The 17,595-nt window shown below is 44.6% G+C and overlaps 1 protein-coding gene across 1 annotated transcript; it reads left to right on the forward strand.

Annotated features, from left to right (window-relative positions):
* The first annotated feature begins 1,565 nt into the window (after positions 1-1,565).
* LOC307077211 (arf-GAP with Rho-GAP domain, ANK repeat and PH domain-containing protein 1) lies at positions 1,566-16,207 on the forward strand. Its single transcript, XM_079738549.1, has 26 exons — positions 1,566-1,687; positions 2,158-2,258; positions 2,372-2,421; positions 2,668-2,784; positions 3,627-3,804; positions 4,036-4,125; positions 4,359-4,466; positions 4,883-4,943; positions 6,324-6,444; positions 6,747-6,904; positions 8,118-8,224; positions 8,340-8,539; positions 9,125-9,210; positions 9,466-9,648; positions 10,003-10,071; positions 10,163-10,265; positions 10,382-10,429; positions 11,210-11,333; positions 11,559-11,652; positions 12,339-12,537; positions 12,907-12,952; positions 13,286-13,482; positions 14,121-14,330; positions 14,512-14,617; positions 14,924-15,065; positions 15,439-16,207. The coding sequence occupies exons 2-26, from the start codon at positions 2,158-2,160 to the stop codon at positions 15,490-15,492; spliced, it is 2,952 nt and encodes a 983-aa protein (XP_079594675.1). The 5' UTR covers positions 1,566-1,687; the 3' UTR covers positions 15,493-16,207.
* The last annotated feature ends 1,388 nt before the right edge of the window (positions 16,208-17,595 follow it).

Here is a 17,595-nt window from a genome sequence, read left to right on the forward strand (position 1 = left end):
CATGCATAAATTCAAATATTTTGAAACATTGTACGAGGGAAACACACACACAAACACACACACATACAAAGACATTAGTGATGTAAGAGCGCCCTCTGCTGGATACTATGGGTAGGTACTTTATGCAACGGAATGTACTGTATTAGTTAGCACATGTTGGTATTACGGTAGTTGTACTAAGTTAGTACTATGGTAGTACTGTTATACTATGTTGGTACTATGGTGGTACTTTTTTAGTACTTTGGGAGTACTGTGGAACTATGGTAGCACTATGGTAGTACTGTAGTACTATGTTAGCGATGAGTGGTACAGACACCGGAGTTACCCCCTACTCTAGTGATGAGTAGAGACACCGGGGTTAGCCCCCTACTCTAGTGATGAGTAGAGACACCGGGGTTACCCCCCTACTCTAGTGATGAGTAGAGACACCGGGGTTAGCCCCCTACTCTAGTGATGAGGGGAGACACCGGGTTTAGCCCCCTACTCTAGTGATGAGGGGAGACACCGGGGTTAGCCCCCTACTCTAGTGATGAGTAGAGACACCAGGGTTACCCCCTAATATAGTGATGAATGACAGACACCGGGGTTAGCCCCCTTATATAGTGATGAATGATAGACACCGAGGTTAGCCCCCTAATATAGTGATGAATGACAGACACCGGGGTTAGCCCCCTAATATAGTGATGAATGACAGACACCGGGGTTAGCCCCCTAATATAGTGATGAATGATAGACACCGGGGTTAGCCCCCTAATGTAGTGATGAATGATAGACACCGGGGTTAGCCCCCTAATATAGTGATGAGTAGAGACAGCAGGGTTAGCCCCCTAACATAGTGACCAGAGGGGTCTTTAGTGAACCCAGGGGGTCAGTAGGTCCTCAGTTCAAGGTCTCATCTGAGGGACGGTGATCAGGGACAGGACAGAGTCCAAGTTTCTGTCCTGGGGCCGTTCTGCCATAGTACTACATACTTACACAGTATTGACATAGTACCACCTTACTACCCAGTACAGTACTTCCATTGTACTGTATATAACCTAGCAACATGTGTCCTATGTACACCTGGACACACACACACACACACACACACACACACACACACACACACACACACACACCGTGTTACTTCGGTAGTACTTTGTCTGTGCACCAAGGTGTGACAGTAGACAAAACAAAGTCCACCTTTTATTACATAATTGCCCAACAGTCTTTGACGTCGTCTCTGGCGCCGGTCCTTTCTCTGTGCCATTCCAGTTTAACAGGTGAAACCAGTGCTGCATTGTTGCAAGTATGTGCACTTCCAGCTACTCATGGTATGCTCCATATACAAAATACACAGAACATTTGATGCATTAAACATGCATACATACATACATATTAATTAGACAGTATGTTACACTTGATGTACATTTAATTGAATATTTCTTCTTTCATTTCTTTCAACAAATGGATGTATTGGCTGAATTTACAGAGGTTTCGTTTTTTTTGTTTATTTACATTTTCAGCTCTGGCTCAGAGGGGGCGGGGCTAGTTGGCTTTGAGTAGGCAGGGCTAGTCGTCCAACAGGTTGAAAGACAGACAGACGTACGACACAGACCTACAAATACTTACAATGAAACACATGGATAGACATTTAAGAGTCAACCGAACAATATTCAAGACTCAAGATATTTGAGAACTCGGAAAGGTAAGCCACAATTATACTCCTGTTAATAATTAATTAATCCACTATTGGACTATCTATCTATACAACTATTTACTACTGGTATACTTCTCCATTACAGCCTTTAGAGAAGGTGCAGCATTCAAAAACAAAGATGTTTTAAAAGGCTTATAAGGATCCTCTTTGGTTAGGGGTTGGGGTTAGGGTGAGGCTAAATTTACCCCTTACTTTTGCCTAACCCTATCCCTAACCCCTAACCTTATCCTTAGGGTTAGGGCTAAGGTTAGTGGTTATGGTGAGGACATATAGGATGATCAGTGACGCAGCGTTGTGTATCAAATAAGACATGTTTACACTAAAAACACCTCGCAGACAACATCAGCGAATGTTGATGTGCTGAGATTTTGAGAATACTCGTTAAAAATAATGGGTTTGAATTCTTAAGAGTGTTGGAGCTGCTCTGATCTTTAACCCTTCTCTTCTCCTTGGTCCAGATGACAACAGAAGCACCGGTTCCGAAGCCCAGAACTCGCTACAATCAAGATGGACTGAGTTCTGAAAGTCAATATCTACTAGATCAGCCTGCTGCCAACAGGTACCAAAATGATTACTATTGCTGACCCTAATTGTCATTACTTATCGTACTGCTACTCCTCCTGGTTGTATTACAATTACTGCAAAATGAATCACTTCTTTACTACATTACAGCGAGCAGAATGACACAGCTCTACAGAATGCCTTCTCCAATGAAACCCCAGGTACACAGATACAGTTAACCACAGATAGACACACTGACCCTCACCCTTCTTACCTCAATCATACTAAACCCACCCTTACCTATCTTACAGTACTACTAGAATACTACTGTAATACAAATACTGTAATATACTGCTGTAATAACAATACTGTAATATACTTATGTAATAACAATACTGTATTATACTAGTGTAATAACAATACTGAAATATACTCGTCTAATAACAGTGCTGTACTTTTGATTTCAGATATGGAGGCTTTGTCTCAGCTTGCGATGGCAGCGGCCTTAGGCCCCTCCCCCAAGCCACCCCCCGTCCGGACAGGAAGTAGTGAGTTCCTGTCTCAGGAGGAGCTTGAGGTTGGAGGTACTGAAGAAGACTTGACCTCACTCACACCAGTGTTTGTTATCTCTCTTCAAGTCGTGCAAAGAGAGATATTTTCCGTCCGAACAGGCGGGAAACAATAGATGAGGAGAGCAGAGGTCTTCATCCATTCAATCTGTATCCCATAATATTCCACCCCATCCATCTGTATCTACGGTGACAGCATTAATTCTCAAATTTTTATAGAGTCTCTTTAATTTCGCTGCACTATACTTTAAATGTGGTAGAGAGAGAGAGAGAGAGAGAGAGAGAGAGAGAGAGAGATGGAGAGAGAGTGAGTGAGAGAGAGTGAGAGAGAGAGGGAGGGAGAGAGAGAGAGAGAGAGAGAGAGAGAGGGGGGGGGGGGGGGGGGGAGGTCTGTTTTGGGTTTTCTCCACCCCCTGCCTTATCCATCCGCCTCCTGAGACTCTGTACACTTAACACAATCTAGATCGATTCGCGATACCTCGCTGCCCAGACCGAATCTCTCAGAAGTGTTGTCATGTCATGTGCTCCGCTCATACATCACTGGTCATCAGCCAATAGAAAGCAAGAGTTCATTATATCCAAATGTATCTGAAGAAAAGTTCTGGATGAGCTTGGTTGTGATACCAGTCTGATGGCGGTGTGTGTGCTTATACCTTGTTTGTTAGTAGGCTCAGATGGTATGACAAGTATTTAAATCTAGATACGAAGGCTGTTGTACAATGTAGATATTTATCTCGTATAAACAGGTTCTTTGGTTATACCTCTCAGCGATACTTCTTTCAGGATCACTGACTAACTATCTAACCCCCTTAACCATCTTTAATCCTCTCACCCTAACCACCTCATTCACTCATCAGAATTTAGCCCCTCCCCCTATGTTACTGTGGTGGCAAGGGGGTGGAGCCAAGAGGAACCAGAGACTGATTCGTCAAATGAGGACGAAGGCCCTGTCGCTCCTCCCGCCATCCCTGGTGCCGAGGAGCCAATGGAAGAAGGGCTTGAGAAACCTCCAGCCGCCAGTCAGCACGGCAACATGTAGGATATCACTAACGCTGTTAGCAAAATCTCATTGGATTATTTCCACCTAGATCTGTGCTGGATAGATCAATCTCATTATGTTATCTCATTATGTTGTCTCATTATAACATAACATGATCTAATTTTAACATTTCATTATGACAATATCTCATATAACATAACATTATCCCATCATCTCATAACATTGTCTTGTACTGTGTGTGTGTGTGTTTGTGTGTGTGTTTTCAGCCCATCACCTCATTTAATTTTGGCTCCTTGTCGACCCCCTCCACCCCCTCCAAGACAACCACAGTCAATCAAGAAACAGAAGACTCCTAGGTTGAAAAACACATGAACATATAGTATATAGGACACATGCTTTTACCATTTTGTGATACATTCATATTTGTATTCTCTCTCTCTCTCTCTCTTCTCTCTCTCTCTCTCTCTCTCTCTCTCTCTCTCTATCTCTCTCTCTCTCTCTATATATATATATATATATATATATATATATATATATATATAGAGAGAGAGAGAGAGATATATTGACATATATCTTTGGATGTTTTCAGGGTTGCTACCATCAGAGTCTCCAGGAAGAAGAAGAAAGGTCAGCCGAGTGAGAAGCGGACCTCTGAGGTCAAGATGTCCAGCTGGCTGGACCTCTGGAAGGGCTTCAGGTACACACACACACACAGACACACACACAGACACACACACACACACACACACACACACACACACACACACACACGCACACACACACACACACACACACACACGCACACTCGCACGCACGTGTGTGTACGTGGTCTTTGGGATCTTTGATTGTGATTTGTGTTATATTAACTCTATATAACTTATATTAACAGGATGTGTAGACAAAGTGTTTGTGTATCAACACTGTGTCTATAGACAGTGTAGATAGATATAGATATTATAATAAATACACATTTTATTCTTTCTAAAGACACAGTGGTGTCCTGTATATAATAGATATTATAATAAATGGATACATAATTCTTTCTATAGACACAGTGTTATCCTGTATATATATAGATCTTATAATAAGTGCATATTTTATTATTTTCTAAAGGCACAGTGTTGTCTGGGCGTCGCTGGATGGACCGCTGATGTCTCTCTGGAAAAGACGCACAGTAAGGTTCCTGTCTTTCTGTGTCCGTGTCTTTCTTTCTGTGTCTATTTGCCTGTCTGTCTGTTTTACTGCCTGTCTGCTTGTGTGACTGTGATCTTATCTCCTCTCTCTCCTCTCTCTCCGCCTCCTCTATCCTCTGTCCGTCCCCTGTTCTGAGGTGTGTTTGTTTCGTTGTCAGGATAAGGCTAGTGAGGCGGTGTTCTCCTCTCTCTCTCTCCTCTGAGGTGTGCTTGTTTCGTTGTCAGGATAAGGCCAGTGAGGCGGTGTTCTCCTCTCTCTCTCTCTCCTCCGAGGTGTGCTTGTTTCGTTGTCAGGATAAGGCCAGTGAGGCGGTGTTCTCCTCTCTTTCTCCTCCGAGGTGTGCTTGTTTCATTGTCAGGATAAGGCCAGTGAGGCGGTGTTCTCTCTCTCTCCTCTGAGGTGTTCTTGTTTCGTTGTCAGGATAAGGCCAGTGAGGCGGTGTTCTCCTCTCTCTCTCCTCTGAGGTGTGCTTGTTTCGTTGTCAGGATAAGGCCAGTGAGGCGGTGTTCTCCTCTCTCTCTCCTCTGAGGTGTGCTTGTTTCGTTGTCAGGATAAGGACAGTGAGGCGGTGTTCTCCTCTCTCTCTCCTCTGAGGTGTGCTTGTTTCGTTGTCAGGATAAGGCCAGTGAGGCGGTGTTCTCCTCTATCTCTCCTCTGAGGTGTGCTTGTTTCGTTGTCAGGATAAGGCCAGTGAGGCGGTGTTCTCCTCTCTCTCTCCTCTGAGGTGTGCTTGTTTCGTTGTCAGGATAAGGCCAGTGAGGCGGTGTTCTCCTCTCTCTCTCCTCTGAGGTATGCTTGTTTCGTTGTCAGGATAAGGCCAGTGAGGCGGTGTTCTCCTCTCTCTCTCCTCTGAGGTGTGCTTGTTTCGTTGCCAGGATAAGGCCAGTGAGGCGGTGTTCTCCTCTCTCTCTCTCTCTCTCTCTCTCTCTCTCTCTCTCTCCTCTGAGGTGTGCTTGTTTCGTTGCCAGGATAAGGCCAGTGAGGCGGTGTTCTCCTCTCTCTCTCCTCTGAGGTGTGCTTGTTTCGTTGTCAGGATAAGGCCAGTGAGGCGGTGTTCTCCTCTATCTCTCCTCTGAGGTGTGCTTGTTTCGTTGTCAGGATAAGGATAGTGAGGCGGTGTTCTCCTCTCTCTCTCCTCTGAGGTGTGCTTGTTTCGTTGTCAGGATAAGGCCAGTGAGGCGGTGTTCTCCTCTCTCTCTCCTCTGAGGTGTGCTTGTTTCGTTGTCAGGATAAGGCCAGTGAGGCGGTGTTCTCCTCTCTCTCTCTCCTCTGAGGTGTGCTTGTTTCGTTGCAAGGATAAGGCCAGTGAGGCGGTGTTCTCCTCTCGCTCTCTTCTGAGGTGTGCTTGTTTCGTTGCCAGGATAAGGCCAGTGAGGCGGTGTTCCACGTCAGCAGCATCACCAGGGTGAAGTGTCAGGAGAAGGGCCGGTTCTCCGTGTACTTTGGGAAGAAACACTACGACTTCATGGCCCACAGCTCTGGTGACCCTGTGCACTGCTATTCACTAGGATGCATTATCATTAATTATCACAAGGACTCTTTATTATACATTTAAAATCACTTGGAGTCTTTATTATAAATTATAAATCCCTAGGATTCATTATTAATGATCAATTATTCATCCTTATGTGTTAACATATGCAACATATAATAAGCATTCATTATACGACACACATACATTATGTGACAATATACACACACTAATCTAGTGTGTGTGTGTATGTGTGTTTGGTAAATGTGTGTGTGTGTGTGTGTGTCTGTGTGTGTGCATGTGTGTGTGTAGTTGTACAGGAAGGATGGATTTCTGCACTGCACTCTTCACGAGGACAGCCTAGCCCCTCCCCCCCGCAACACCATGGGCCAATCACAATCAAGGATCCCAGAAACCGCGTCTACGCCTCTGTGTTCAGCCAGGTCCTCTGGGTGCACCACAACAAGGAGGTACACAACTATACTACACACTATACTACACACATACTATAATACACTATACTACACACTATACTACACCCCATACTATAATACACCCCATACTATAATACACTATACTACACACCACACTATACTACACTATACTACACCCCATACTATAATACACCCATACTATAATACACTATACTACACCCCATACTATAATACACTATACTACACACTAAGCTATACTACACCCCATACTATAATACACTATACTACACACTATACTATACTACACCCCATACTATAATACACTATACTACACACTATACCATAGTACACTTCACACTATACTACACAATATACTATAATACACTATACTACACACTAAACTATACTACACCCCATACTATAATACACTATACTACACACTATACTATACTACACACCATACTATAATACACTATACTACACACTATACCATAGTACACCTCGCACTATACTACACAATATACTATAATACACTATACTACACACTACACCATAGTACACCTTACACTATACTACACATTATACCATGCTACACACTATACTATGCTACACCCCATACTATACTGCACACCACACTATACAATAACCTATACTATACTAAACACTATACTACACACTATACTAAACAACACCCTATACCATGCTACACACTATACTACACCCTATACTATACTACACACTATAATATACTGCACACTACTATACTATATACTATACTACACACTATACTTCACTACACACTATAATATACTGCACACTAGACTTCACTACACACTATGATACACCCTATACTATACTACACACTTTTGTGTGTTGTAGGCCTAACATCTGGTTGTGTGTGTTGTAGGGCTAACATCTGGTTGTGTGTGTTGTAGGGCTAACAGCTGGTTGTGTGTGTTGTAGGGCTAACATCTGGTTGTGTGTGTGTTGTAGGGCTAACAGCTGGTTGTGTGTGTTGTAGGGCTAACAGCTGGTTGTGTGTGTTGTAGGGCTAACAGCTGGTTGTGTGTGTTGTAGGGCTAACAGCTGGTTGTGTGTGTGTTGTAGGGCTAACAGCTAGTTGTGTGTGTTGTAGGGCTAACAGCTGGTTGTGTGTGTTGTAGGGCTAACAGCTGGTTGTGTGTGTTGTAGGGCTAACAGCTGGTTGTGTGTGTTGTAGGGCTAACAGCTGGTTGTGTGTGTGTTGTAGGACTACCAGGTAGGCCTGGCGTGGTTCTCAGTTCCGCTCAACGTGGCTAACGTCAAACCTGCCGGCAAACGAAGTTTCAGCCTGATTACGCCCTACAAAACATTCAGGTAGCTAGCTGTCTTTCTGCTTGTACCTGTCTGTCTATCTGTCAGTCTATCTGCCCCCCAGCTCACTCCCAACTCATCCAAAGATCTCTCCATACCCCTCTACATTCTCCTTCAGTGTTGCTGTTGACTCGACAGCAGACCTGTCTATCTGGCAGAGCTGTCTGTCTGCGTCAATACGCAGCGCTATGAGCTGCAGCCAGGTGGCGCTGCGGCTGTGGGAGAACCCAGTCAACAAGGTGTGTGGGGACTGTGGCGACGCCAACCCTGAGTGGGCCTCCGTCAACCTGCTGCTGCTGCTGTGTGAAGCCTGCGCCGGTACGAGCTAGGTGGTACAAGTCAGCTTTAGGGGTTAGCTTCACAAGTTAGCATTAGGGGTTAGCCTCACAAGTTAGCATTAGGGGTTAGCTTCACAAGTTAGCATTAGGTGTTAGCCTCACAAGTTAGCATTAGGGGTTAGCTTCACAAGTTAGCATTAGGGGTTAGCCTCACATGGTAGCATTAGGGGTTAGCCTCACAAGTTAGCATTAGGGGTTAGCCTCACAAGTTAGCATTAGGAGTTATCCCAATGAGTTAGCATCACAAGTTACCATTAGGTGTTAGTCTCATGAGATAGCATTAGGGGCTAGCCTCACAGGTTAGCCCTAGGAGTTAACTTCAAAAGTTAGCATTGGGAGTTTGCTTAAAGAGTTAGCATTAGGAGTTAGCCTTAGGGTCTAGCCTCTCAAGTTAGCCTCATGAGTTAGCCTTAGAAGGTAGCTTTCATGTTAATTGTCTACACCCTTAATATGTGTTGGTGTGTGTGTATTTGTAGCCCATGCTGCCTTTAAATTCTATCTTGTTTGACAGCTCTATTCTGATTGGTCCTCAGCCATTACCTACATTTTTGGCTCCTCCCCCCAGGCCAGCATAGAGCTCTGGGAACGTCTCTGTCTAAAGTACGAAGCTTGACGCTGGACAGCAAAGTATGGTCTGAAAAATTAATACAGGTGGGTTAGTGAAGGAGGTAATTAAACACTAACCATTGATACATACAGGTGTGTTAGTTAATTAGGTAATCAAACACTAACCATTGATACAGGTCTGTTAGTCAGTGAGAAAATTAAAATCTAACCATTTAAACCAATGTGGTAGTTAATTAGTTAATTAAGGTTGAAGCATTAATACGGGTGTCTGTTGTTCTGGTACCTGGGAACTTGTTTAGCGGACTAGTTCTGCACTAATTGCCATGTTGGCGCTGCCAGCTGTTTGTTTCCTATGGTAACCGAGTAGCCATTCAGACCTGGAGTCCCGCCGTTCCCGCAGACGAGCAGCTGCTACCTGCAGCCTCAGATGAAGAAAGGTCAGAGTTCATCAGGAACAAGTATGCCAAGGGACGCTACAGGAAGCCCCATCCCCTGGCCTCCTCTCCTGCTCTCCTTCACCAGGTACACCTGACCCTAACCTGACCCCTTAACCCTGACCCCTAACCTGACCCCTCAACCTAACCTGAACCCTAACACTGATCCCTAACCTTATCCCTTAACCCTGACCCCTAACCTGACCCCTCACCCTAACCTGAACCCTAACCCTGACCCCTAACCTGACCCCTTAACCCTGACCCCTAACCTGACCCCTTAACCCTGACCCCTAACCCTTACCCCTGACCCTCAACTAATAAAGCGTGGTCTAGGTGGGAATTCTAGTGCCTGTGATGGCGAAATACCTCTCTCATTACTCAATTAACATATTCAAACTGTGTGTGTGTGTGTGTGTGTTGTTCTGTGTTTGCACGTGCGCAGCGGTTGTGCAAGGTGGTGTGTGGAGAGGACATTGAGGAAACGATGTCTCTACTCTGTTCCGGTGCTAAGGTGAGAGTTCTTTTAACCCCTATTCTGTTGTAATGTTCTATGCTCTATTATATTATTTTATCGCGCTAACCACACGTTCCCCTGCATCCAGTTGACCTGTCTATCAGAACCCCAGAGCCAATCCCCGCTGACCCTGGCTGAGAGGGCGGGTCAAACACTGCAAGTCTTGCTGCTCCAACTCAATGAATACACAGGTATATTATATAGGCAGTGTAACTATCAAAGACAGTAGGGTTATTCAATTAATTAATTAATATCAGTGTTTACACATTGTTGGTTGCTAATATTAGCATGTGTTGTGTTTCAACAGACATTCCACCTTTCCTGCCCCAGTCAACCAATGACAGCTCCCCTCCAGGTAATTCTACCAGACACTAACCCCATCCCTATCATAACCCCATAACCCCATACCCAGTCTGTAACCCCTTAACCACTTAGCCTAAACCCTACCCGAAGCTAATATACTAACCAACATTAGATAAAGTAGTTCTAACACTAGACGGAGCAGTATTGACATTAGACCAGTACTAACACCAGAGTAGCACTAACACTAGATAGAGCAGTGCTAACCTTAGATAGGGCAGTACTAACCCTAGATAGAGCAGTACTAACCCTAGATAAAGCAGTACTAACCCTAGATAGAGAAGTACTAACCCTAGATAAAGCAGTACTAACCCTAGATAGAGCAGTACTAACCCTAGATAAAGCAGTACTAACCTTAGATAGAGCAGTACTAACCCTAGATAGAGCAGTACTAACCCTAGGTAGAGCTTTACTAACACTATATTGAGCAGTACTAACCCTAGATAGAGCAGTACTAACCATAGATAGAGCAGTACTAACCCTAGATAGAGCAGTACTAACACTAGATAGAACAGTACTAACCCTAGATAAAGCAGTACTAACCCTAGATAGAGCAGTACTAACCCTAGATAGAGCAGTACTAACCCTAGATAGAGCAGTACTAACCCTAGGTAGAGCTGTACTAACACTATATTGAGCAGTACTAACCCTAGATAGAGCAGTACTAACCCTAGATAGAGCAGTACTAACCCTAGATAGAGCAGTACCAGCTACCCTAACCCCCGAGCCTGGCACTAGACAGAGCAGTCCTAAGTGAGGCCGTGCTGTGTTTCAGGGGAGGAAGAGGCTCTTCATGGTAAACTGGAGGACGACCGGTTCCTGTTCTCGCTGGAGAACGACTCGGCGGCGTGTGACGTCCTGGACCTGAGGGAGGTCCGCAGCATCCTGCTACGATCCAGGTACCACTGGGGTACTACTGTGGTACTACTGATGGTACCGGAGTACTACTGATACAACTACTGCTAGTACTGTAGTACTGCTGATACAACCACTGAAAATACTGTAGTACTGCTGATACAACCACTGCCAGTACCATAGTACCACAAATATATGCAACTCCTACGAGTGAAATAGTGCTGCTACTGAAGTACTACTAATATCTGTGTATCTTGTGTGTTTTTCAGCCTGGAGTTCGAGATTGTGACCCTTTCTGATCGGCTCATCTGTGCTTCAGACAACCAGCTGGAACGGGATACACACCTCCTGCACATCCTACTGGTACACACACACACACACACACACACACACACACACACCTCCTACAGGCTCACAGACCTCCTACGCATGTCTCTACCGCCTCTCTACTGACAAACTGTCTCTCTACTATCTCTACTGTCTCTCTACTGTCTCTACTGCCTCCACTGCAGTCCAGCCGCATGTCCCATGTGGTACCTTATGTACATGGGCGTAGGAACCGGGGGGGACGGGGGGGACGGAGGGGACGTGTCCCCTCCAATATCGGGGACAGGCGCATTTGTTCCACCTAAAAATGATACCGGGGGGAGAAAAAAAATATTTTATTTTATTTTGAAAGCGCAACACAGCGTCTTGTCACCGCTTCTTATTCTAAAAAACTGGATGATTGAGCGTGCAATTAAAGAATTGATTTGATATTTATCAGTTCATTACTGCCATTCAAAATGTGTTTTCCTTTACATTTACAAATGTATCTTTTTAGTAGAATAAAATATATTTGTGAATTTTTTCAGTGTAGTTAATTTATGACAAATTTCTGTTCAAACCATTAACGGATCTGTCAGGTTTCCGATATGTGTCCCCCCCAATGTTAAACTCATTCCTACGCCCCTGCTTATGTGGTACCTTGATCGCGGCTCTACCAACATGCACGTGGTCCGAGGAATCCCAGCGGACATTCCACGGCCGTTGTGTTGACATGTGCGCAGGTCATCCTTCCAGTGGGCGTGTCTGAGGCCGAGCTGGGCGGGGTACTAGCTGGGAGCAGGGTTTCTCTCCTGGACGGGGCCAGGTGCACTGCAGGATGGGCCATCCTCAATGCTGCTGGGGCTTCTGTTTACCCCAGTTTGGTCCAAGACGACCAACGTCTCTCAATCAGAATGCCACTGGACTCCAAGACGATCTACGGTAAACCCCATATTTATACTGTTAAACATGGTCATGTTCATACTGTTGAACATGTTAATACTGGTAAACATGGTCATGCTAATACTTTTAAACATATTTATACTGTTAAACATGTTCTTGTTCATACTGTTGAACATGTTATTAATGTTAAACATGATCATGTTGATACTGTTAAACATGCTAATACTGTTAGACATGTTAATATTGTTAAACGTGTCAATACTGTTAATCATGTTCATGTTTGTACTGTTGAACATGTTAGTATTGTTAAAAATGGTCCCGATAAAACCGTTACACATGTTAATGGTATTCCTGTCCTCATATTCCTAATGGTTCTCCAAGTTGACAGAGCTGTTTTTTATTCCGTAGAACTCAATGCAGCTGAAAACAGCATCAACCTCCAGACAGGAAAAAGGTTGGTCCCTGAACGCAGACATGCTAAACACGCGGTGCAGACACAGGCTATGGTAGTGGTAAATGAGGTTGAGGTCCTAGAATACAGAGGTATTGATCGATCAGGTCTTGATAAACACTCGTAGGAGAACCAGCCTAGGATAGTGGTTAAGAGTGTGAAGGTCTGAGAGTACACAGAGGTATGGATCGATCGTCTTTTAATAAATGTATTGATCCATAATACTATCTCTTCACTAACTGATGCTAGATGTTATTTTTTGTTGTAACCTTGATTGATAATAAACATGACATCATGATTATGATAACTTTGCTGTTGATCTTGGACCCGGTGTAGGAATGTTTGCTTGAGATTTGAAGATGACTACAGCTGCGAGGCTTGGTTGGTCCATCTGAAAGATGTTCTGGCCAATCAGGAAACAGCGCCTCAACGACCTGTAGCCAATCAGAACAAGTCTCTGTACCACAAGTTGAAGCTTGGAGGAAAAGTTCCACCAGCTGTGGAGCGATGCATCTCTCACATTACCCAGCATGGTGACCTGTCTGTCTACCTGCCTGTCTGTCTGCCAAACTATCTGTGCATCTTAATTTCTATCTGCCTGCATGTCTGTCTATTTATAATTCCATCTGTCTGCATACTTACCTGAATATCTGTCTATCTGCCTCTCTGTCTGCCTGTCTGTCTTTATTTCAGTCTATCCGACTGTCTGTCTGTCTGTCTGTCTTTCCACCTTCTTACCTGTATGTCTGTCTGTCTGTCTGTCTGTCTGTCTGTCTGGCTGTGTGTGTGTGTGTGTGTGTCTGTCTCTATGTCTGTCTGCTTACTTACCTGTCTGTCTGTTCGTATGTCTGCATGCTTACCTGTCTGTCTGTCTTCCAACCTACCTGTCTGTCTGTCTTCCTACTTACCTGTCTTTCCGCCTGTTTTTCTACTTACCTGTCTTCCTTTCTACCAACCAGTTAGTCTGTCTCTCCGTCTGCCTACTAACTTACCTGTCTGTAGGACTACTTACCCATCTGTCTGTCTGTCTGTCTGTCTGTCTGTCTGTCTACTTACCTGTCTGTCAGTCTGTCCATCTATTTACCTGTCTGTTTGTCTGTCCATCTACTTCCCTGTCTGTCAGTCTGCCCACCTGTCTCTCTGTCTGTCTACTAACCTGTATGTCTCGCAGGTCTTCAAGTGGACGGGATATACCGCCGCTGTGGCCTCGTCCCCAAAGTGTCTCGATTGGTGGAAGCCCTGCAGAGCCGTCCAGACTCCGCCCCCATGGAGCATGATGAGCAGGGCATTCTGGACGTTGGCTCCGCCCTCAAAAAATATGTCCGCCTGCAGCCGCCGCTGTTACCTCCCAAACAGAGGGAACTCTGGGTAAAGGCAGCAGGTGAGTGGTTAACACTCAAACTAACTAACTAGTCATAATTATTAACCACATTATTATTATTATTTTGTATTTATTATGAGGGTTATTGTTATCATTATTATATTCTGGTAATTATCAATAATTGTGAATAATTAATTCGTACATGTTGTTATTATTATGACTAATGTTATGTCTCTCCCAGCCCAACCTGAGGAGCAAGCCAGGTTGGCAAGCTACCGACGGTTGCTACGACAACTGCCTGTGGATAACCGAGCCACGCTCAGCGCCCTCATTGGACACTTCTACATGTATGTGTTTACCTCTCCCCTCTCCAGATGTGCCCTTCAATCTATTAAGATACAGATGTTGGATGTTGTGCTCTAGGATCCAGATGTTATATATTGTGCTCTGAGATGCAGATGTTCTGTTTTCTCTAGGATCCAGATGTTGTATATTGTCCTCTGAGATGCAGATGTTACGTTTTCCTCTCAGATCCAGATGTTTTATCTTCTCATCTGAGATCAAGATTGTATATATTGTCCTCAGATCCAGATGTTCTCTGAAATGCAGATGTTATGTTGCCCTCTGAGATGCAGATGTTATGTTTCCTCCAGGATCCAGATGTTCAGTTCTCAGAACCAGATGACGGCTCAGAACCTGGCTCTGGTCCTGGTCCCAACGCTGTTCCAGGATCACCATGGAGACCTGGTCCGCCTGACCCGAGACATCATCATCCACCACTCTCTGCTGTTCCTGGTACACACACACACACACACACACACACACACACACACACACACACACACACACACATTCAAACATGAACACACACATGCCAATACACACACACACAAGCGTACACACATACAAGCACACACACGCACACACACACACACGCGCGCACACACACACACACACACACACGCAAATACGCACACAGACCTACAAACACAGACACGCACGCACACACACACAAACACAAGCGTACACACGGACACTTGCACACACACATCTGCACAAATACACACACACACATATGCACAAATGCACGCACACACACACGCACAGGAATACATGCACAGACACGCACATACAGACTGTGTGTGATATTTGCCATTATTACTTCCAGACTCCTGAGGAGGAGGAGGAGAAGGAGGAAGAGGACCAGATCACAGCGTTTTAAATCAATCAGCCAATGAGAGGATGAGGAAGAGATGACCAGCCAATCAGGTGCTAACCAATGAAAGTGGTTACATGGACTTTTGAATTCGGTGACAATTATCTTGAGTATTATCCACGTATAGGGTTTCGTAAAAATATACATCATGAATAATGAATATACAAAATGTTTACACAACTGCCTGTTTAATTCCTGTAACTGTTGAAAGGTGTGCCTTGGCTTAGTTTAATTCTCATATAATACAAAGCTCCCACAACAAGACTTTCGAGGACAAAGACTACTCCCAGAATAATTCTCCAGGCCCACATGATGTGGGGTGGTGGTTATTTCTGTCCTGAACCGGTCTGGACCTCTCAGTGGAGCCCAGCATCTCCTCAAAAGGCTCAGAGGATGTCTGGAGTCCTGGCAGAACGAGGGCATATATTCATATACAATACTTATACACTTATACTCATATGCACTACAGCATAAAGATCTTTCAAAAAAAAAATTTGGTTGAACACAATCTCAAAATCCCCCTTTGTTGGTAACTGAAGAATATTTTAGAACCAAAAATGTACGTGCATCAGAAATATGTTGTACCTGGAATATTTTTCCGATCAGATTCAATCCATAAAACTGAATACTAATTTAGCTGTTGCTTTGCTCAAAACAAAACTGTATTGTTATGACAATGGACAATAAATGATTTTCTCCAAAATGCTCATTACATTTTCTTGTTGAACACGAAAGAATTGGCAGTTACGGGGGGGAGTTGGGGTTGAAAATTGTATATGGTGTGTGGATTGTGTGAATTGGATGCGTTTCATACAAGATCTGGCAACTGGTCAACATTAGACAAACATATTGGTCCGATCTCAGATTATTCATAAAGAAGTTTGGGCCATGCAAAATTACGGGAGTTTCCTGGGAGAAATAACAAACTGGGAGGGGTCCGGAAGATAGGGCTAAAAAACGGGAGAAACCCAGGAAAACTGGAGTGTTGGCAGGTGTCATGATACGCCCCTGGTTTTCCCATTCACGTGCCTGCCACCCTGATCACTCCCAATTAACCCAACCACCTTCACCTGTGTTTCCCCTATATCAGTCCTTTCCTCCCAAACATTCCCTGCCAGATTGTCTCTTGTGTTTCACAGTGCTTTCCCGCGATTCGAATCCTGACCTACCACCTATCCTGCCTGCTCTCTGATCCTCGCCTGTCTGACTATCCTGCCTGCTCCTGATCCCCGCCTGTCTGACTATTCTGCCTGCTCCTGACCCCCGCCTGTCTGACTATTCTGCCGGTTCCTGATCCCCCGCCTGTCCGACTATCCTGCCTGCTCCTGATCCCCGCCTGTCCGACTATCCTGCCTGCTCCTGATCCCCGCCTGTCCGACTATCCTGCCTGCTCCTGATCCCCGCCTGTCCGACTATCCTGCCTGCTCCTGATCCCCGCCTGTCTGACTATTCTGCCTGCCGATCCTGAATCCGAATAAACGATTGACACTGTTCCACGCTCTTCGTCAGTCTGTGCACTTCGGTTCAGCCAAACGTTCACGTTACAGGCCGGTATGCGTGTTACTGTAGTTCCTAACACTGATAATGAAATTAAGTTTGTAAATGTCTGGTCTCGATATATAGAATCTCCTTGCTAGGTCTAGGCTACACAATGTTATGATGTTAATGTTACATCTGGCACTGCTGCGTCAGTGCAATGTGTTTTACGGTAACGTGCGATTCACGCGACCGTACCTGTTTTCAGCGAGTTGCGTTTTGGTTAATAAACGGAGAGCACGCTCCAAGTAAGCTCTGGCTTCAGTCTCCGTTATTCAAACATAACAGTTAACCACGTATTCTCATCCGTTTTGGCTGTTATATTGGGATAACAAATACATTTGAGTAAAGAGTAGTAGGCTATCTGCTTATGTTAAGTAGGGAGGGATGGTTATGCAACGAAATGTAATGCATGACCCTACGCTTTTTTTTCTTTCTTTGTCTAGCAGCTATCATGAAATGAGGAAATAACAGTAGAACAGGGAAATTTTCTAAAGGGAAGAACACAGTATCTTCACACTGACACTGGTAAAATAAATAGGCAATGGCAAATTTTTAGCCATTTTTTTTTCG

This window comes from Pollachius pollachius (assembly GCF_949987615.1).
Source record: "Pollachius pollachius genome assembly, chromosome: 6".
In the NCBI taxonomy this organism is placed as follows: domain Eukaryota; kingdom Metazoa; phylum Chordata; class Actinopteri; order Gadiformes; family Gadidae; genus Pollachius; species Pollachius pollachius.